Genomic DNA, 22,106 nt, shown 5'->3' with positions numbered 1-22,106 from the left:
CAAAGCAGATATTAAGGGCTCAAAGTGCAAGTGCAGAAGAGAACAGCAGATGTAGAAGGCTAACTTGCAAGCTTTCTACATTTCTAGATTTAATATAATGTTTTTAAGTAGTGTACACACTTACACACACACAAACACACACTGTTCTTCAGTTATTACTTACCCCTTTGGTGACAACTACACTGTTACCCTTGCACTTTGAAGAATGGTGTAGCTTTATTTATTTATTTTTGAATATGGAAATCAATCTTTCTTTGTGATAAGAAAGCATCAGCGGGCAACATTTCCTATGGCATCAGCCTGACTTCTGCCACACTGGCCCACAGGACAGAAAGGTCTTGCAGTACACAATCCATCTCACATATCCACATGTACCAACTCACCAGCCTGCCGCACAGATTCTTTAAACACAGAGAACTGGAAAACTGAACCCACTATCCCACAAAGTGCTTGGCAAACAAACTCCCTGGAAACAGTTGCATCTGGGATTGAAACCGAACCAGACACTGGATGCTCAGACCTGATGCCACAGTGTGATGACTCAAATGGCTCCATAGGCAGTTGCTAGATCAGTAGTCCCCAAACTTTCCATCCTGAAGCCTCTTCATAAGAGAAAAAAGCTTTCAGGGAGCCACATCAGCCTCTTTAATCCTCTAGGCAGCTACTTTGTGGTTGTCACAACATTTCATTGGAGGCAATGTGACCAAAGATGCTAAGTGGGCTGAATCGTAGCCTGGAATGCTGGTAGGGAACATCTTGGTGGGCATGCTTTGCTGTAAACAGTTTCAGAAGTAGGACATCTAGATGCGTTTTTTGCCAATGGCTGGCTGTGTCTAAAAAGACAGATTGAGGCTCTGAGAAAGCTGGGGGAGAAAGGGTAGTCCCAGTGAGGACAGTGAAAAGCAAGCAAGGGTTTGAACAAGAACAGGGGGAACTGTGGTGCACAATTTGGAGCTGAGTGGCCTGCTCTGCTGTTTGGGACATTGGCACTTTGACCCATGCCACTTTGAAGAGGAAAACACCCCCCTTCCTGGGAGCTGGGCAGAAAAGGGGCTGTCTAGGATGAGTGGCACTTCTACTGATCACTGGGGTAACCAGGGACAAAGAAGAGCCAGGTCTCAAAGCAAAGAGGCTTGCCCCTTGTGAAGCCACACCAGGGCTGGCTTCAGGGAGTCCTTCAGGACAGGGAGACCAGACAAGACTTCTCCTTGGGGAGTCCCAAGGCAGAGCTTTCCTTGAAAGATATGATCCCCGACAGGCGCTCAAAGGAGTGCTCTGCAACCTACAGCATGGGAAGCAATATTCTAGATCAATGAAAAGAAAATATTGCACTACACTGATTTCTCTAATGTCGTCTAGTCCCAGCTACTGAAGAAGAGGAATTTCTGGCTTCATTTTTTTAGTCTACTGCATCTTTAAGCTTCCAAGAACTTTCTCTGTGTGTGTGCAGAGTTCAACATTTTTTTTCAGACTTGCTACAGAGTTAGGAAGGAGACTCACACACATGCTGCTCTCTTCCCTGGAGATCTTATTCTTGCAATTTCTTATTTGCCATGTTCAAGAATAATGAGATATTTCAAATGGGGTAGATGCTTTGTTCCTTGCATATTGGCCCAAGTCTTTCGATTAAAATGTTTTCTTCTGCTGATTTTTATACTTTCTGGTGGCCTCTCTTAAGCAAACTTTCTATTAAAATCTGATCTCTCCTACCTCTCTTTCCTGCCGCACACAGAACCAAATGCTTTTACCTTACTCCTGCTGTGCTTCCTTTCTCTGTGCCATTCTCAGGGCTTGTCTTCACTGCAGCAATTAGCTTGCCTTACTCCACTCAAAACAGCTTTGTGAGAGCAGAATAAGAGCAAGCACACTGCAAAGCACTCCAGCTACAGAGAGTCACTGGATTAGCCCCTGAGCTGTGCTTGTAACAGGGCTTCCTGCATCCCTAATGCATCACTAGCTCAAACATCAGGAGCACTCAAGATTCAGCCCAAGGCCTCACTGACAGGTCAGCAAGTGTAAGATTATAAGGCACCACCTTTGTATGTGACCTAGAGATTTTTGTGTGCAGACAGGAGTGGATTTAGGGACAACACTCATGTAATACCTCCTGCTACCACTGCAGGAAGATAAGCTCAGGGATAGCGTTGTTAAGTCTAGAATCAAGGAGGCATGCTATTGTATTTTCAATGCAGCCTGTATATATACATATAGATCAATGACCTCACAGACTCCTGTGACATAACATGTCGCATCTCATTGTGTCAATTATACTTTTATATAATCATTTTAAGTGCAATGCAGACTGTGCTGGGTTCCCCAACTCTCTCAAGCATAAAGTGTGTTTTATTCCTTTTACGATAAGCAATAAAAGAAAGAAACTGCAGTATTATTCATCAACAGCCAGGCTGACTTGCACCAAGGTCTAGTGGATAGCCATGGAGCAATGCTCACCACAAGCTCACTGGCAAAATATTACATCCCTTGGGTTCCATGAAAAAGTTACTCCTAAAATATCAGGCCAACTTGTAAATAATCACTGCCCCATTCACTTCATTTGAGCTGTGGCAACTGGCATCAGCTGAGGGTTCAGCTCATTGTTTTCCATCATGTTTTTTCCCACTTCTCAAGTGTGTCTTCATTCTTTGCAAGACAATATTTGGCTTTCCAGTGCTCTCCAGGCACAATTTGACCAGATCCTCACTATCTCTGCGATTCACTGACAGCACTTTGACCTGAGCCCAACTAGCAACATCACACAATTCTGCTGACATCTAAATTTGGGGTTTCGAACTGAAATGAGAAGTCTGCTTCCAAAACGGGGAGAAATGTTACTGCTGATCCAATGCGTAACTGTTCACAAATAGGAAGGAACACCTGCTTTCATATGCAGAGCCAATCCTGCAGGGTTTGGCACAGCTGTAGTTATATTTGCAGTAATCAAGTCTGTTAACCTGAAATATTCAGGCGTCTCATATAGCGTAGATATGTATTAAGGGGGCAAAAATAGTTGTTTATTATTAAAATAGTTGTGTAATAGCTTTTATTACACCACAGCAAGCAGAGTTTAGAACAAGCTCCCAGACTTGTGACTGGCTCAAAAAAAATCATGTGATGAGTCAAGGAGATTGTTTTTTGTTGCTCTCTGCTATTTGCATGTCCTTATCTTTACACAGGTTCTGGGCATTTCAATACAGCACAGGCAGAGATGATCACAAGGTCCAGACTCTAAGGCAGGGGCGGGCAAGTATTTCAGGCGGAGGGCTGCTTACTGAGTTTTGGCAGGGCCACATGACAGGCAGCCAGGGGCAGATAAATATTAATTTTCTAAACTTTTTAGGGGCCCTGCGGGCCCGATAGACCGACCTGGCAGGCTGCATCCAGCCCGCAGGCCACATTTTGCCCACCCCTGCTAAGGGTAGGTGACATCTGCACTGCGATCTATAAGCAGACATACATGAGCCATCTTTAATTTAGCTGGGTTTGGGGCAGACGGCAGTCAACCCTTGACAGCCTGGGGTTCAGAGTGTGCTGCACAAGCCTGCTTGAGACCTTGGTAATTGTGCTGTTAGGGTTTCACTGCTATGATACCTGAGCTACCCAGTTTAAAGCTAGCTTAAATATGTCTGCACAAGCTGAAGTCCCACCTCATAGCAGAATGAATGTAAACCACAAGCCCCTGCAACTAATAAAGCTTCTTTAGATTGTTACAAAAAAAGGAGACTGGCACAGAGAGGCAGTGGGATATTTGGCTGTAAAAGCTGTAAAAGTTATGAGATGCTCTGCATGTTAAGTTTCTCTTTAAATGCCATATTCACTTCTCCCCCAAAATTACCATGTCTTAAGCAGGAAAGCTGATTTTCTGCACCAGAATAGAAGCATGGAGATGCTACCCCGGCTGCCACTTTTCTCCCTTTTCTCTGAGGCGGCCAGCAGCTGCGGAAAGCCCATTATCAGTGTCAGTGCCCATGGCTGAGAGGGTGAACAGTACCTTTTGCCCAAGTAGGCAAGGGAGAGCAAGTCTGTTGAAAAGTAGTCTCCTACTCCATGGGTCATCTTTTGGCCCCGACTCTGAAAAAAAAATCTTTTTTTCTCCATTCTATCTTCCCAAAACAAGTTTGTGTCTTATTTGAGAGGCATGTGGTATGCGAGAAAAATCACAGTACTAACATCTGCAGAACTGAACATCCAGGGTCCTGGACACAACAGGCTAATACTGGCCAAAGTAAAGCCAAAACCAATATTGACTTTGAGGGACTGTAAGTGTTGATGATAGCTGTGGCATGCATTCTGAATGCCTCCGCCAGAAACACACGGACATTTCTTTAATATGGCTACTATTTTTAAAACTATATTTTTTTAATTACCTTTTAGACAATTTTAAAAGAAACTGCACTTAAGCCATTCATATGAGGAGAGGTAATGCATATGGGTCCTCTGTGTTTAAAACACTTTAAAAAAAGATATGATCTTATACCTGGTGTAGACAAGACCCATTCAATGTGCTTTAATTATAAATGAATAGTAGGTTTTAGATGTCATTACACCTTTTATTTAAACTTGGGAATCTCAAAGCATCTCAGAGCATTATTTAAGCTTCTGAACATCTCCCTATAGCCTAAGGAGATATTATTAAAGCCATTTTACAGAGGAGGGAGCACAAGTATGGAGTGTAGTGACTTGGACAAGGTAAAAGAAAGGAAGCACTGAAGAGCAAGGATACCCCACCTTCTTCCTTGGGAGACTTAAGATAGCCTCGTTCAAAACCTATGAAGATCAAGTTGTACAAATGAACATGCTGAGGGAATGTAAAAAGGCTAGCTGTCCTTCTGATGAGAATGAAAGTCGCACATCAAGGGTACTACTGAGACACAAAGGCTGAGGAAGGACTCGAGCCTGGGAAGTCCATAGGAATTTGGCCTTTGACTTCAGTGGGGGCAGCTCCAAGACTCCCCGCACAAGAATCAAAATGCTCAGTCGGGACAGATCACAAGGGACTGATCTGTAGTGACTACATCTTAGCAATAATGTATTAGCAGACAACAAAACACCAAGCCATGCCCACTGCATTTCCAGCGTCACACTCAACTGAATTCATGCTCTTTCTCGCTCTCCTTTCGCCCAACCCTGGCTCAGCAGTCCCATACACAGTATGAGATACATCTGTACACATACTATGGGCCCAACACTAGACATTTACAGGAGTCGTGCTTGTGAGCGGTACCAATGGTACCAACTGGGCTAAGCCTAACACGCTGATACACCCAGCAGTAAATATTTACAGAATCAGGGTGCTTGCAGTTGTGTGGGGATACTGCTCCGACACGCTGTAATTACAGCACATCAGAGCAAACTCGATTAATCGCAAACAACAAATTAATTGAGTCTGCTGGAGCGTGCTAATCGGCGCGCTCCAACAGCCTCTGCATCTCATGTATTCAGTGTCCCCATGCTTCAAAATGGTGGTGGGGGCATTTTAACTAAAGCTTGTTGAACAAGCTTTAAGGTGCTTCTGCCACCATTTTAAAGTGTGGGACGCTGAATACACTAGACGAGATGTGACACTGAGGGTGCTTTAATTAGAGCAGCTTGCAGAGCCACTGTAATTAAACCTGCCTCCCCAATACACGTGTAAAGGCGCCCTCAGGTTCTAGATCTACAGCCATGAGCTACATTCAAGCCCTATTTACGTAAGTGCCCCTAAATGACAGTGGAGTCGCACAAATGTGAATAAGAGCAAAATTTGTCCCTTTAATCATTAACAGGACTTCACAATAAAAAGCAAACACAACTTGACCAACAGCAGCAACAAACAGAAGTTAGTTTGATCTTCCCATACAAAACCACCCTGGATGACTGATGGATTTTTATCTAATATCAGCAAAGGACTCTTAAGATATCTGACTCTTAAGATAAAAGACTGCAAAAGACTCCATTTTTAGCCTCCGTTTTAGGATCAAGTAAGCAAAAGCCACTTGCTATAAACTGAGTTGACATCTGCCATCCATCTCAGCTAGGCATCTTTGCCATGTGTTTGTTATTCCCAGGTTGGGCTTCCTTAGGTTGCATGGTTAGGTCTAGTCTCACTGAGCATCACTGGTTAGTCTGGAGGTTAGTATAAACATTCAACAGGTTACCTGCCCTTCTTTCTGGTCCAAATACAAGAGTAAATGAAGGAGCTGAGACACCTAGCAAGGGAAAAAAAAAGCCATTTTGGCAATACACATATAAGCTTGAAAATAAAATATATATGGTGCAAAATGTACTTAAGCCTGGACCTGTGTGTGAGAGCACGGGTTTCCTGGGGACTCATTCACACTTCACTGACAGATGAAGAAGGATGGGAAAAGATGGGTAGTGAGAGGGATGAGCAGCGAAGCCCAGCCGGGCCTATGGCATGTCACTTAACTCCTCCATGCCTCAGTTTCCTCCTGAGGAAAACAGTATTTACCTGCCTATGCTGCCTTAATCAATGTTTGTGAAGTGCTTTGAAGCTCAAAAGCAGAGAGATTGTTTAGCCTGGAGAAGAAAAGTCGGAAAGGGGATCGAACCACAATCTTTAAGTACAAAAATGGCTGTTATAAAAAGCCTGGCAATCTACTGTTCTCTATGTCCACTAAGGACAAGGAATAGTGAATGGCCATACATTGTGACTAGGGAGGGTTTGGTTGGATAATTAGGAAGGACTTTCTGATGATGGGGGTGACCAAGCCCTGAAAAGGGTTTCCTAAAGAGATTGTGGAAGTTTCATCACTGGAAGGTTTTAAGGTCAATGCTGGTCCGTAATACATGCCCGGGATGGGTTAGGCAGGGGTAATACTGCTTGGGGCAGAGAGTTGGACTAGATAATCTCCTAAAAAGCACCATCATGAAAACATGCCCCGGGGCACATCCAGTGTCACTCTCAGGCTCAGGTGTGCTCGCAATAACACCAGTGCCCACAGCCACTCTAATGGCAGCTACATGACATTTTTTTCATTCCCTGTCTCATACAGGGCAGGGCGTGTTTCCCACAGCACGGCTCCTTATCGCTGTCCAACAAGGTGTAGACCTGCCCTGCCACTTTTCATACTGGATAGATATTTCTTTTCGTGTGAACTTCCAGTGTCCCATCTCATTTCTAATCAATGTGCAGAATTCCCACTGGTGTTAAATGGGTGCTGAGTGCTGTGAGATTTGCTCCCAGTTTAGAAAGTTTTAATTGAGGGTTATGTGATGATGAGTGGGGCTTTGGCAGCCACCTTAGTTCTAGCGGTCGGAAGCCAGTGTGAGAAGTAGCACTTCACTAAACCCATGGTAAGGAGGTGGTATTTGTATGCAGAAAGGTATCAACAGACATGCAATGTTGAAAACTGCACCCAGGACCTTATGCTCTAAAACAGAGGCCTCTTTCACTTAACAGGACCATCCTTATATGATTTCTGGAAACAGGGCATTATAAGGCAACACAAACACAAACACATATACCATGCATTTTAGCTTCTGACACCTAAACATCCAGTTATAGACAAACACTTGCTTCTGCCTCATTTCCACACCTTCCCTGCAACAACCGCAGAGCTTAGGAAAAGAATTGTGAGGACAGTTATACAGGCCACAAAGGAAAAATTAGCTCATGTGCATGTGACGATGACTGTCGACAACATCCACCTATTTTGTTTGTGCAGTCTGCTTGTCCCAGGGACTCTAGGCTGTTGCCTGAAGCCTTCACTGATCCAATCTCTCCATATGCGCTGGAGGTTCTGCTCTCCTGCACACACATTTTATGTCATCTGCATGTTTAAGCAGGGCTGGATCGATATCAAAGAAAAGCTCAATAGAAGGAGAAACAATGACCCAGCCCTCCCCGGGCATGTTGCTGAGCAGTGTCTGGGGTTTTCCTTGGTCAAAATGGTCTTTGGACATCCTAAACATCAGTGAACTCTAATATTTGAGCATGAGAGATGCATCACTCCATGACCCAGGAGCACCTAGTTGGAGGAAAGTCATCATAGGCTGTGCATTATGTTGGTTTTGAAGAGATTATTTTATTGGACCATCTATTGAGTTGAGATAAAGTCAGGCAAGCTTTCAAATGCAAAATATTTCTCTTCAGGCCTGACCACAACCTTTGGACCATCACAGCTACAACATCACTCTTGCACTACCACTGCTTTTCAAGGAAGTTGTACACCAGCCTCTTTGGTAGTATCATACACCCAGACCAATATTTTCAAGTAACCACTGATTTTGGGTGTCCTGTCTAAGACACCGTAAAGGCGCCTGCTTGCAGGGGACAGGCACTCAGCACTTCCTAGAAATCTGAAAATCCTTTATGTTCTCCCAAATCAGATACCTCCAAGCACTAGACACATTTGCAAATCTTGGCCATACCGGCTAGGGTCATGATATGGCCTTTACACAGACGTTTGTGCTAAGCAGCACAAACAGAGACACCCTAGGTGGCAGACAATTAAAAACTGTGGACGCTACCCCCAACCAAATGGCCCTGTTCACTTTCTCAAACCCTTGGCCCTGCTGTAGTTCCTCCTTCCCTGCACTACTCTACTCTTCATGCAGTGCGCATGCGGGCCCTGAAGGTCTCCATTGGCAAATGAGGCTGAGCAAGAATTCCCCTTGTTGGGATCTGCTTCCAGATCCTTAAAGGTATTTAGTAGGGCTGTGCGAAACAGCAGTTTTGCTTCAACTTCCGTTTTGACGTTTCCATGGAAGAGTGTTTCGTTTTGAGTTTTGTTTCATTCCGTTTCGTCAAAATGGTTTCGCTGTTTTGACACTGTTTCGAGGTTTCGCCCATAGGCAATAATGGGGAAGCATGAAACAGCCTATAACTTTGTCATTTTCTGTCTGATTTTGATGAAACTTGCAGGGATGGTACCCCCTTCTAAGGGCATGAAGCCTGCTGAGTTTCAAGGAGATCAGTACAGGGATTTCTAGAAAACTGCACCTCAGGCTGCTGACAAGCAGAAGCCAGGGAGCAAGAGCAATGTCCTGTGATCCGGCAGGCAGATAAGGGGGGTCCACACCCCCAGGAGGAGTCCGGCAGAGCCCCTGAAGCCCTCCCAGGGGTGCAGGCAGGCCTCCAATCTGCCTGTCAGACCACAGGATGCTGCTCCTGCCACCCGGGACCCAGTGCTGGGGAACTGAGCCTGGACGGGGAAAGCAGCTCCTCCAGCCGGGAGGAGTTCCCAGCTCCTCGCAGCACCAGGGAACTCATCCACACTTCCCCCAGCCCGGCTGAGCTCCTCAGCGCTGCGAGCCACTGGGAACTGAGCCCAGTTGTAGGAGGTGCATCCCCCAGCCGGGCTCAGTTCTCAGTGGCTCACAGCCCTGGGGAACTCAGTCCGGCAGGGAGAAGCATCACCAGGCTCGGTTCACAGCCCGGTGGAGCTCAGCCCGGTGGTGGGAGACACCAGCTCTGCCCACCTTCTGCCACTGGGCTGAGCTCGATGGGGCTGGCAGAGCCGATGGGAGCGCAGGCCGGTGGTAGGAGGTAGGCAGAGCTGGTGCTGTGCTCCAATGGGCTGCACCAGCCCCAGAGTGCAGCTCAGTGGCAGGAGGCAGGGAGAGCCACAGCTGCGCTCCCCACTAGGCTGAGCCACATGGGGCCGCAGCCCTGGCTCTCCCCTGTCTCCCCCCACCTGGCTGGCTGCTTCAAAATTCAAAACATTTTGAAACATTTTGACTGGCCTCATTTCATTTTGAGACTGTTCCAAAGCCCTTCATTTAGTTTTAATTTTGCTGTTTCAAGCTTGAAACAAGTTGAAACAGCATCGAAACGAAACAGCTGGCAAAATTTTGCACGGCCCTAGTATTTAGGCACCTAACTGCTGCTGAGCTAGGTACTCTGAGCCATGATGCCTTTGCTGGGTACCTGAGAGGAGAAAGTTTGTTGTAGACAGAGGACAAACTGGACCAAGCATGTATCCTAGATCAGGGACTGACTGTCTTTTCCTAAAGCCTAATCCAAAGCCCAGGAAGGCCTAGGGTCTCATTTCATTGAATTCATTGGTCCCCAGAGCAGGACCTAAATGTTCTTAGAGAGATATGTACATACTCAATTCCAAATTCTTTGATTTGCATGACTGGTGCCTTCAGCGGATAGCTGGAATTATTGCTCGCTTTGGCAGGATTACAACTCATATTCTCACATGCATGAAAGGCTCCTGAACCACTTCTCAGACATATTTCGCACAAATGGGCTTTTCATTAAAGCCGGTCATGCATGGCTGCTTTCTTCCCCTTGGGTTTTTAGTCCAGGACATTGTGACCACAGCAAGGAGCTCTCTGCACCACATTCCCCATTCACTACCAACATCTGAATTGCAGCAGCTCCTAATACATCGATTCTGCTAGGGGCTGTGCAACCAGTAGGCTGATGGGCCCAACCCAAAAGAGATTGCAGTCTCTGAGGCTAAACCAGAGACAGAGACAACCTACTATAAATACTTGGATGGTGACACAACCTCCTAGCTGCCTGGTCCTTTCTATGTCTTCCCAAACAGTAATGATGGGGGAGATAGGAGAGACCACAAGAGCTGCCTTCCAGGTGGGCAGGGGCTAATTGCAAGATGAATTTTTTGATCTCTAGCACAGGGATGGTTTATCCAATGGCGGTAGAAAGGGGCCCGTGGAGTGTTGGTCTCAGAAAGCAGGAGCTTGAAAGAGTGAGTACATGGGAAGTCACATGTAGAGGTGGTGCTGGGATGGTTGGGGCATTGGGCCAGGAGGGATGGAGGGGCAGAGCTGGTGCAGCAGGTACTGGGCAGGTCAGGGCAGTGAGGGAGGGATCTGGCACCTGTGTTTGGGGGTGAACTGTCATTGCAGTCAAGCCGTCAGGAACTTGCCCCCATATTTGTCCCAGTTTCTTTGCATTGGTAATCCAGTTCTCTTACCCAAGCCTTGCTGCTGCCACTTTAGTGCCCAGGCTGGGCCTCATTTCCAGCCCCACTGCTCATCTGAGCCTCAAGTTCCCCCATAACAAGAGCTTTCCCAGCCAAGCAGGGCCCCCTCCTGCCTTGCTGCTCCAGCTCCTGCTAAAAGGAGGGATGAGAAGGAGAGAACAGGAGTCCTTTGCTCCTGGGGGCTGGCTCCTGTCCTCTGGGAACACTTTTTTTCCTTCCTCTGTCATGGGGCTGTGGGACTGGAGGGTGCTTGAAGCCTCGGCTTTGTGGAGGGCAATGGCTGAAATCAAAGTTGCAAATTTAGACTGCAAATTTATCTCATCATCATCTCACCGAGCCACAAAGCATTAACAAGCCTGAAGGCACAATGTGTGTCAGGCTGGCCGACTGCTGATAGGCTTATGATGCCTCAAATGGGACTGTGCTCTGGGACTGGAATGCTCCCCCATGGGGGCAGGACCAGCTCTAGGCTTGCGGCGCTGGCAAGACAGCAACTGGCTGATACGGTCTCCGCTGAGAGATCATCGTTCTGGAGCAGGTAAGCAGGGGCAGGGTGGCAAAGAGTGCTGGAAGCCCCAAGAGGCCCTCAGCCTGCCTTGCAAGTGGCCCATCTTTTTCGCTAGTCTGGGCACAACTGTTGGTTTTTATAACATAAATGGTGTCTGGTTAGCCACAAGCACAGGCCCCATACCAGACACCTAACAAAGGCCAGTGGGGGAGCTGGAGTAATACGACAGGATGTATACGGAGCATCTGCTGTACAGATGTGTACAAGACAATCTGCGTACAAGGCAAAGGGTTACAGGTGGCTACAGACAGGTGGGAGTGCAAGGAGGCAGGCTGTAAGTATGAGCTAGTGCACCAGACACAAAGAAAAGCCCAGGGCCAGGCATTTCCCCAGGTGTCCAAGTACTTACCATATTCCTTCAAAGAGATTTGCTTTTTTAAACCAAGTATTTCTTCTACAATTGACCTACATTTTTAACTCAAGTGAAAAATAAAAGTAGAATAATACCACAGAGGTATCGCAGAGGTTGTATGTTTATAAATGTGTCTAAAGTTAATGTTTTATTTTTTTCTTAAACTGAGACCTGGAAAATGTGGATATGTCTGAAATGGAATGGCTCCTTAAATTCAAAGGAATATGTTAGATCTGAGACCACTTGAGCCATTCGCATGTGGCAGAGAACAGTAGGAGCTATGCTGATTTAAACTAGCAGAAGAGGAGCCAATCCTTAATATCATGGTAGTGGGTTTTTTTGGCCTGTTACTCAAGATGAAGCAAGCAACAAGACAGTTCCTTGCTTTCTCTTTTGGTAAGGCCCTCTGTTCACTGGGAGCTGCAGGGACTTCCTACTTCTGAGAATCAGGCTGCATCTCTGCAGTCTAATACGGATTTATGAACCTGACTTTATCCTAGGGCTTTAACTTGAGTATGTTAAAGATGCTTTCCCTACCTATGCTAGCTTGTTAATGTACTAGCCGTTAGCTAGCATAGGAATCCAAGCACAGAAACAGGCAGTGTGAGTACTGGAGTGGGGAACTGAAATAGCAAGTAGGGAACTTCCTAAGCACAGTCATTAGTGACTAGTGTGTAATGGATTTCTCCTGAATGGCACTGCTTCGAGTCCACATTTTTAGCTCTATCTAAGCACTTTCCAGATAATATTCAAGTAATTACAATTTGCCATACACCTACAACGGTGGACAGGTATTACACCAGCTTATCATTTGAATATGGCAAAGCGAGGGAATGACTTGTCAAAGGTTATGCACCAAATCAGCAGTGGAACCCAGGAGTCCTGCCTCACTCTATGTCAGAGCCAGAAACAGAAGAGAGTCATAGCCCTGCTCGAGATGCCGTAATTCAGTACAACAGATCATCAAACCATGTCCTAAGACAGGACGTAGATAAAGCTCACCAGTTATACGTACGTAGTCTGGCTTAAAGCATTATCACTACACTGAGCTCTGAAGAGCATCATGTGGCAATGGCAGAGAATCTTAGACAAGGCTGCTTTCTTCTCATGTTGAACAAGGAGCTTCACTGGATGCAAAGAGCAGGACAAACCCCAAACTACTCTGCCCTCCTCTATTTCTCTGCATACCCTTTTTTTTCTTATAGCCCTTCCTAGCTGCCCTCCTGTCTGGCTTCTTGTCCTCCTAGCTCTAGCTAAGCTGTCCATCTATCTGACCAGGATGGAGGCTCCGGCTGGGAGGACCTGTGGTGATTGTCTTCTTGTCCCTCACTTGCACACATTTCCAGGCAGAGTTTCACTGGGTGGCATGCACTGGTTACTTTGATTTGTTTAAGGGCCAGTAGGCAGTGGCTGGTGTGGTCTGTTCAGTGTTCCCCCTTGGAGCGCTTGCTATTAACCTTTGACCTGCACTCCTACCTCTGTTCTCACATTTCTTGTCCCACAAAGTCTGTTGTTGCATCTCTAGAAGCCTCCCTAATTAAGGCTAAAGTTTTCCTAGTGGGCCTAGGCCTACTGGCTTCCTCCTGCTATGCAGATCTTCACAAGGTGGACAGTAAGCAGTTTTCTGCTCCTTTGCTCAGGGCCGGGAGGGAGAGGTGGGACACAAAGGCTTTGAGCCACCTTTGTACTTCCATAATCTGGGGCTGCTTATGCCCATGTGTAAATCAGAGCAACCTCAGGGCTGTTCTAAATTGCATGCTGCTTCCTCTGCAGACACCAGATGGTATACATCGTCCAACTACAAGCACCAGTGTAGTGCAATGAAGGCAGTGCACAGATGTGGGGAGGGGGGGCAGACTTCTGTCCATCTGAAGGTTCCTTTGTTGGCAAGCTGGCGTCAAAGGGCCTCTGCATAAGTGAGGGGTCAGCCTCATGTGCCCCGCTGTTTCACATAGCCGTTGTAGTTTCTGCAGTACTGACAGCTTCACATCAGCTCAACTTCTGCAAAACTGCAAGCTGGGAACCCTATAAGAATCCTTGGCTTTGTATGGAACCCCTTGGGTTTTGCCCATTTAAAGTAGGTATTACTATTACTGTAACATCACTTGTGCATGTCAGATTCAGTACAGTATACTCTTCTGCTTTGCACTCTTGAGCACTTTCTATATGAGGCTCTCAAAGCACTGTACACATTCATACACCTGGCCTCACAAACCCCATCACACAGGAAAGAACTACTCCCATGTTGCAGGTGAGGCAATCGAGGCATAGGGAGACAAAATGACATGCCCAGGATCAAAAAAGAAGTCTGTGGCAGAGCCAAGGAAAGACTCCAGGTCTTCCGACTCGCAGTCATTTGCCTTAACCAGAACAGCATTCATTCTTTCTACAAATTGCTGCTATCCCTCTGTGAGGACTTGTTTAAGGGCTACCTGCACTGGGTCTACACAACAATCAGAGTATAGGAGCACACAGTATGCCACAGCAGATGAGATCATCTGTCCCATGCGTCCAGGTTCCTGTCTCCAGAAGTGACCAACACCCACTGGTTCATGAGAATGTGATCTCCCCTTTACCCCAACAGAATGCAGAATATCAATAATGCATAATAATCTGTGTATTAATGCATATTTATAACAGGGCACTGCGCGTACTGTAAGGGAAGGCAACCTTCCTGATACCACAGGGAATCATGCAATGGCCAGAAGCCCCAGGCTTCAGTAGTCTGCCATTAGTCTCCACATGAGAGGCTGTTAAACTTATTAAGAACACAACAGGGTGATTTCAGGCCTGGGTTTGGACGTCGTGTCCCCAGATGGACCTGTAAACAGGTGCATGGAACAATTTGGCAGTTGAGCTTTGAGTCACCTAATGGGGTCGGTAAACAATTTCCCAAGCCAGTGCTAACTGGTTCTGTGTATAATTAGTCGCAATCACTCCTAGCGATATAATTATACATTGTGGAAAGGGATGCTGAGATGATGAGCAGCACTTGCCAGTGCTATTGGCACTGTCAGGAGGGTAGCATAAATGACTGAGGCAGGGCTTCATAGGAGCCGTGGATGGCACTGAGAAAAGGCCTCCACCTTTATAATGCATTAACCCCTTTGCATGAGTTCACTCCCTCCTGCACAGGCTTTGTCTTGTATACCATCCACATCCCAACATGCACCTGTGCGGCTGGTGGACGGGGCAGGGATGTAGGACTGTCACCAGGGAAAAAAATTCAGATTCCCCCCAACTCTCTCCCTCTCCATGATTGCTGTTGGTGATGTCATGGGTTGAGATGCTGACATCGCCACTGCGCCCTGTGCTTTCCCAGCGCTGGTTACCTTGGAAGCTGCCATCACCGCCGCTGTGGCCGCAACGTTCAGCCCCCGCTTCCCGAAGTGCACAAGGGCATCGTAGCTGCGGTCTTTTGCTTGGACAAGGCAGTCATCGATTTCCTGTCATGCCAGACAAAAAGCATGAGGGGGATGGTTCAGTTATCCTGGGTCAGGAGGCAGATATTTCCCACCCTCCTGCTTCCTCCAGAGGAGAATGATGCCAGCAGAAGAAGAGGAAAAGGGCATTGCAGGCAGAAATAACCCACATAGAGATCCTTAGGTGTTGCTCTTGTCCTGCAAGACAAGAGCACTGGCCCCATAGGGCTCACTGTTTCTTGGGTAAGAAGGTGTTAGCCATGCTTTAGGCTCACATGCCATTCACTGTGCAACACAGTAGTCACTAAAATAGCCCCCATGGCCACAGGAGACTGGATGGTAATGGGTTATGGAGGCTTTAAGTGCTGGTCAGAGGTTAGCAGTGCCCAGAAAGATTTATGCTTTGATTTTGGCCTGTGTTAAAGGATTCAGTCCACTTCCTACAAGGCAACAGCCCATGACCGCAACCCTCCCATCTCACCTGCATGCAATCTGAGTCCAAAGGGAAAGGAGCAGGAAGAATGAGCACCCTCAGCCCTGCAGAAGTAGCCCCTCTACAACAGCTCTGTATGGCCTGTTCTGTGGCTAACCCCAGCTCCTGCCTCTCCAAGGCAGCCAGTGCAGCTTTGATTTAAATCTCTTAAATTTTTTTTAGCAGTCTTCTTTGATTTAAATCTCAGATCTGCTCAGATCTGGGCATGACAGCTCAGTCCTTTTATACAGCGTTAGCTACTGCAGGGATTAGCACCCAGCAACATCAGCTGAAGCCCTCACTAACCTCATGATGACTAGTCTGTGTGACCATGATCTCTATTATACCTGCTTTATGGATATAGGAGATGGCTTGTCTCCAGGTCTTTGGCAGAGCAGTGAACAGAGCCAAGGTGTCCCATCTCACAGGCCCCATAACGCTAATGCCTCCCTCCCACCTGAAGCAGGCAGCACTTCCAGAAATGACCCTCCTGCTTCATTTGATCAGTGCATCCCCAGCTGTGATGCTTGCCATCCCCTGTTTCTGCTGCCATTGTTTTCAGGGTGAACAGAAAATATTCATCTGTCACCCACTGAACTCCCACTGAACTCCCCCAATGCACAGATGAGTGACAGCAAATGAGTTCACCAGACAGGCATACAACACAGCAAAAAAGGAGATCATCAAAGAATAAACTACGACAGGCACAGTAATGTGGCAACTCCCAGTCCTCTGAGGGAAGTCGCTGACAGAAGGACGTAAATGCCCAGCTGTCTGTGGGAGCCACCCAGGCTCAGAGCACCTGCAATTACCTTTTCTTTTGAGGACAGGGTGGGGTGTACAAACTTTCTGTACAGAAGGCTGGAGCCCTTCGTGTATGGAGACAGCAGCCAGGCTACAAAAGCTATTTTCAGTTCATAGTAGAATGGAAACCTGCAGGAAAACAAAGAGGGAATGAACCTGATTGAGCCCCTGCTCCCATGCTAATACCAGCTCAGCTCAGTTAAGGACAGGCAGGTTCATAGCCTGGAGGGCTTTCTGTTTCTCAGGGATCCTTCATATGTACCCACTTTCCCCACCATTACTTCCCCTTCTCCTCCCCAACTCTGGCCAAAGGCAACACTTTTCCTTCCAGCCATAAGCAGTGCCAGGACTCCTGTAACTAGAAGAGTCTCTGTGACATGATAGAAGGAGCTGTCTCCAGTCTCCCCAGCCGCTACAGACCTGGGGAGCTGGGAGGGAATAATGTAGTTCCTAGCACAGCCACCACCAGGCTCCACACTAGCCTCCTATCTTCATCTCTCTTTCTGCTTTCAGATAATAGTATCCAAGTAGAATCCAAATGTGGTCCTTTTTGTATGGTGCAGGAATTGTTTCATTATCTGTGCTTGTCCAGTATCCAACACAATGAAACCCAGTCCTCAATGGGGACTTTGGGCACTACCATGATATACAAAAAACAATGGGATATGTTCTAGATATAATCGCAGGTATTAGCAAGGTGCCTCTCACTACTAGGTTCTTCCAATTCTTGTACTTTTGTACAAAGCCTAAGGGTGGGTGTTAGTCCACTGGCTTTGTCTTTAAGTCATTCTTTCAGAAACTCTGCTCAACACAGACTAGCAAGACGTGGTACCACATACAATCAGTGGACTGACACTGAGTCCCGAACCGTTAAAAGGACACTTCTGTCTACTCAACTAATCCCACTTTCTTTCTTCGAGGCCAGATTCTGAGAAGTACTTAGCACTTTCAATTTCCTTTGCTCTCAAAGTGGGCAGCGCTTTGCAGAAATAGGCCCTTGGTACGGGATGTGTAAGGGCTAGGGCTAGATGCAAAGCCTACTGACTTCACTCATTTTCAATGGCTTGAACAGGCTTTGAGTTAAGCAGGCCCTATAAGAAAGAGGAAGGAACATTTCCAAACTTGGGGGCCGAAGGTAATTATGCCCACCCTTAGGTACCTTAGCAAATGACCTGAACCAAAGTCAAACAAAGTCAACTGGCATTATTCCACTGACTCCGGGGACTGCTTTTGGCAAAGACATTGTCCCTTTCCTCTAAATTACTTATACATGCAAAAAAAGGGACAGAGCACCCATTCCAGGACCACATAACACAGCTTGCTGTTGTAACCTGCTGGCAGGCATGGTTTGCAGGGTCCATTGTGCCAGACCCACAAAGGATATAACCCACTTGTAGTCCACACCTAGAAAAGCTGTGCTGTTCAGCTCAAGGTAGCATTGCTTGTGCTTCCAGCTCAGCAGGGCCCCAGCAAAATCCCATGTGCTCATCAGGATGGCAGTTCCCTAGCTCTGGTTGCAACAGATTATATGCTCTGTGGTTTAGGCACAGAAAAGGGTCCTGTGCCACACACTCATTGATGGATTATGCTGGAAGATAGCAAGCTTTACAAGGGTGGAAGAGTGAAAGTCTCACTGGCCATGTTGAGACGAGCATGGCCGTGCAGTGTGTGCAAACAATTCTGCAGTGCCACATACCGTACATTTAGATGTTCTTCACGCTGCAAGGGCGCACTGCCCATGTGTGCACTGCTTGCTTTTCTTTTCCATGGGTTTTTTTGACCCTTGGATATCCAGGAGTCAAAAAAACCCATGGAAAAAAGGTACAGCAGTGCACACACGGGCAGCATGCACCACTCAAAAGCTGAGCCAGGCCACCCGGAGCCATATTCTAGCTGCCAGCCAGGCTCCGCATGGCAGAATTGCTGATGCCTCAGCCCTGGGAAGCCTTCAGGACCCCAGGTAAGGCTCCTGGAGCCAGCCCAGTGCCAAACTTGCCACGTGCCAAAGCGCACATGGCACAGGCATTCCCCAGGGACAAGCAGTGGCAGCATAAGGTGTGCCCCTAATACTTGTCCCTGGGGAACCAAATGTCCACGCTCATCTGGACATGCCTGCTGGGCGCATCTACACAAGGCACCTGCTGCACAGTAGACTAATTAGCTGTGCAGTAAACATCTCAGCATCTACACATGAACCCCTATGAGGCTGGAATAAACTAATTTATTCTGCAGCACAATGGTACTTTAAAATAAAAGTATTATCCTGCTGCGGAGTAAAAAACTCTTCAGCAGCACATGTGTAGATGCTGCCTGGCTGGCTGGGGCATGAGGGTGCTTCAGTGCAGGGACCGCCTGCCAGCTAGCCCCACACTGAAGCACCCTTGTGCCCCAGCCAGCCCCTCCACCGCACATTGTGCCGGGGGGAGCAGCCCTAGGCTGGCGGGCTGATCCCCAGGGCCCCTGCCAGCTGGGACTGCTCTGGCATGGCTTAACATGTTGCACATGAATAAACTCCAGAGCTTATTGTGTCTGGGCACATGTTCAAACAGTGCAACCAGGAGCAATAAACTCTGGAGCAATAAGCCCTGGAGTTTATTTCTGCACAGTAATAGCATGTGTAGATGTGTCCACTGTGGTTTATCTTCCTTTCCTATCTCTTCATGTTTCCACTTCCCTTTCTCTCTCTCTTCCTGCTTTCCCTCACTCCCTTCCCCTCTCTTCTCCCTCACATACACAGAAAACTTTCCTTATGCTGGTCTCTACCCCCTCCAGTAGCCAGACTCCTTCATAAGGGTTCAAAACAGCAGCACACTGCCAGATCAGCTCTCTGTGGACAGTGACAAATCTTCACCAGACACTATCTCACAGTCCAGCTGCCCTGAAGTTACTATTTCCCACCCTTCCTTCCCCTGCCCCCATCCCCCAATTCTGGCAGCAATGGAAAAGGAAATGTCAATCCTCCAAGCAAAACACCCTGTGCACCTGGCATGATTGACCCCCTGCTCAGGAAACGGCCTAGCATTGTGAGCCTCTCTCTCTGACCCTTTTTCCCCTTATAAACATTTCCGTTTTTCATCCCCACCTCATTACCACTGCCCTATGCTCACCAGCAAAGAAAGATGTCGGTGAATGTCTCTGCCGTCGTGAAGAGTGCAAATATGATCCAATACATCATCCATTTGACCTGTGAAGAGACAGCACTCACTCAAGTCATGTCATTTCACCCTGGGGATCTCCATAGCTTGCCCTAGTCACAACAGCCAAGGGCACCATTGCTGATATAGTGGGCAAACACCAATGTATTGATTTAACAGCTGGGGAGAACTTCAGGGATTTTGCCAGGGGTCACTCAGCAAATTGTGACCTGTACCTGAGTGCACAGTTCCAGTTCTGTTATGTCCATATCTAAATGGAGGACCTCTGGGGAACCTCTAGTTCCAGATAGAAAGAAGGTGTATTAATGATTCAGTCAGTCACGCTCCTCTTGCCGAGTAGTACCAGCCTGTCCAGAATGGCTGGTGCTGAGTGGTGCTGCGGGAAGCCCTGCATCCCCCACACCCCTTTGGTGTGACACTGTCTTCTTCTACTGGGCCACTCATCATCATGCGATTATAAAAATCTCTGGTGGGCCCACATCTTAAATACTGTATGCAGTTCTGGTTCCCACATCTCAAGGATGTAGGAGAACTAGAAAAGGGACTGAGAAGGGCAACCAAAAGGATCAGGCACATGCAACACTTGGCATACTAAGAGAGGCTCAAAAGGCGATGACTCTTCATTTTGGAAAGAAGGAAGAGGGAGGGATGTGATAGAGGTCTATAAAATCATGAAGGATGTGGACCAAGTGAATAGGGAACTGTTGTTCACCGAGTCCCAGAATACTAGAACTAAGATGCACCCGCTGAAATTAGTAGAACTAACAAGAGAAAGTAGTTTTTTTAATGCAAAGCACAGGTAACTTGTGGAAGTATTGCCACAAGAGGCAGTAGAGGCAGACAGCATAGCCAGGTTCAAAAAAGGGCCTAGATAAATTCATGGATGATAAATTCATAAATGGATATTAAACACAACGGTTGATGTTTCCTTTGGCATCTCTAAACCAATAAAGTTGGATGCCTGGGAGGATACTGAATAGAGGATAAATCACTCTAGATATTTCTGATTCAGTGCTCTCCCTGTATAGCATCCACCCCTGCCCCTGTTGGAGACAGAATACTGGGCTGGATGGACCATTGGTCTGACCCAGCATGACACGTCTTATGTTCTTATACAGATTGATGAATCCACTGCAGCTGACATGAACTGAGCTGGATCTTCTAGCTCCTGTGGACTACTTCTAGAGATTAGGATAGTAATAGGCTCATCTACTTCTGTAAAGAACAAGCAGTCACTAGAGGGAAACATGCTCTGGGTTATAGATACAAAGCTAAGGTCCTACTGATGCTCATCAAAGATCCCAGGGTACTTTTCACAACAGTATAGATGTTAGTCCTGGAGTCTTGCACAAATCCCTATTAAGGTAATTACATTTGCCTAATACACAGAGACAGGAAAAGATAGCCAAGAAAAGATTAGGGTTATCTGCCTCTTACATGGCTCAGCAGGGGCTGTAATAATATGTTTTCTTTGTGACACACAAACGAAAAAGGCTTTGGAGGCTGCAGTCTACGTTGCTGTGTTTTAATGAGGGAATTGCTGTGTTTTGGTTTACTCTGGAAGCTTTTGTGATTGAACAAGAAACTGTGTCCTGAAGCAGAGACTCAGAAGGCATGTAAGTATGTAACTGAGGAGTGAACTCAACCCCCAACATATCCCTTTGCAGTTGCAACAGTCCTCTTCCTAGGTTCCCACTGAAATGGTGGTGTCCTATCACTGCACTGTGGCATTACACCCCAGACAGGGTTTCTTTCAGATGGGTAGAGCAATCCCTAAATCCCAGAGCTTCCAGGGAATCATGCTTTTATCCTGTCACAAATTCTGATGAAAACAATTTTGAGCTTTTGTTTAAAAATCTGCAAATATAAAAACTTTATGGGAGTTGGCAACCCCAAGCCAAAATTTTGGTTGGTTGAGTAACATTTTTGCCCAAATCAGCTGAATTGTTTCATTTGTCTGTCCTCCCCAGAATTAATTATTGGAGAAAAACCTTGAAAAAATGTTATTAAAAACTGAGATTCTCTGGTTCCAACCTAAGGCGCATATTAGTTAAGGAAAAAAATCACAGCCTGGCTGACAGTTAAACTGAATGCAGGGTAAGGTTGCACCTCATAGACGAACTAAATCAGAGATGTATAAGTTTCTATAAGCAACAGCTTACTTCATCAGGTGCATCAAATGCACTTGATCTTATTTAATCTATAAGGTGCAACTCTACATTGCCTTGTCTGACTACAGACTAACACGACTAACTCTATCTCTCTCTGCTCACAGTTATACTGAAACAACTTTCAAGTGTAGACTAGGCTTTGGTTAAAGCTCTAGAGCAAGGGTGAAAAACTCATCTGAGCCGCCTGGCTACATCTGAAGCCCTGGGACTCCTTGTGGATTGGATCCAGACCCCATGGTGATGCTTGGGTGAGCAGTGGGATAA

The 22,106-nt window shown here is 46.8% G+C and overlaps 1 protein-coding gene across 3 annotated transcripts in view; it reads right to left on the bottom strand.

The window, feature by feature from the left end:
* The window catches only part of REEP1 (receptor accessory protein 1), a 117,018-nt gene that overhangs the window by 33,258 nt on the left and 61,654 nt on the right, over positions 1-22,106 (bottom strand). For 2 of the 3 annotated variants that reach the window (XM_019526174.1, XM_019526172.1), the window contains exons 3-6: positions 19,624-19,700; positions 16,525-16,645; positions 15,151-15,264; positions 6,135-6,185 (exon numbers count right to left, since the gene is read on the bottom strand). In XM_019526174.1, coding sequence (XP_019381719.1) covers positions 6,135-6,185; positions 15,151-15,264; positions 16,525-16,645; positions 19,624-19,700 — 363 coding nt within the window. The remainder of the gene's footprint in view (positions 1-6,134; positions 6,186-15,150; positions 15,265-16,524; positions 16,646-19,623; positions 19,701-22,106) is intronic. The other variant, XM_019526173.1, reaches the window with a different exon arrangement.

Source organism: Gavialis gangeticus, unplaced genomic scaffold, assembly GCF_001723915.1.
Source record: "Gavialis gangeticus isolate Ggan-Ray unplaced genomic scaffold, GavGan_comp1, whole genome shotgun sequence".
Lineage (NCBI taxonomy): Eukaryota > Metazoa > Chordata > Crocodylia > Gavialidae > Gavialis > Gavialis gangeticus.
The sequence above is the reverse complement of the archived record's forward strand: the minus strand, read 5'-3'. Positions and strand labels throughout refer to the sequence as shown.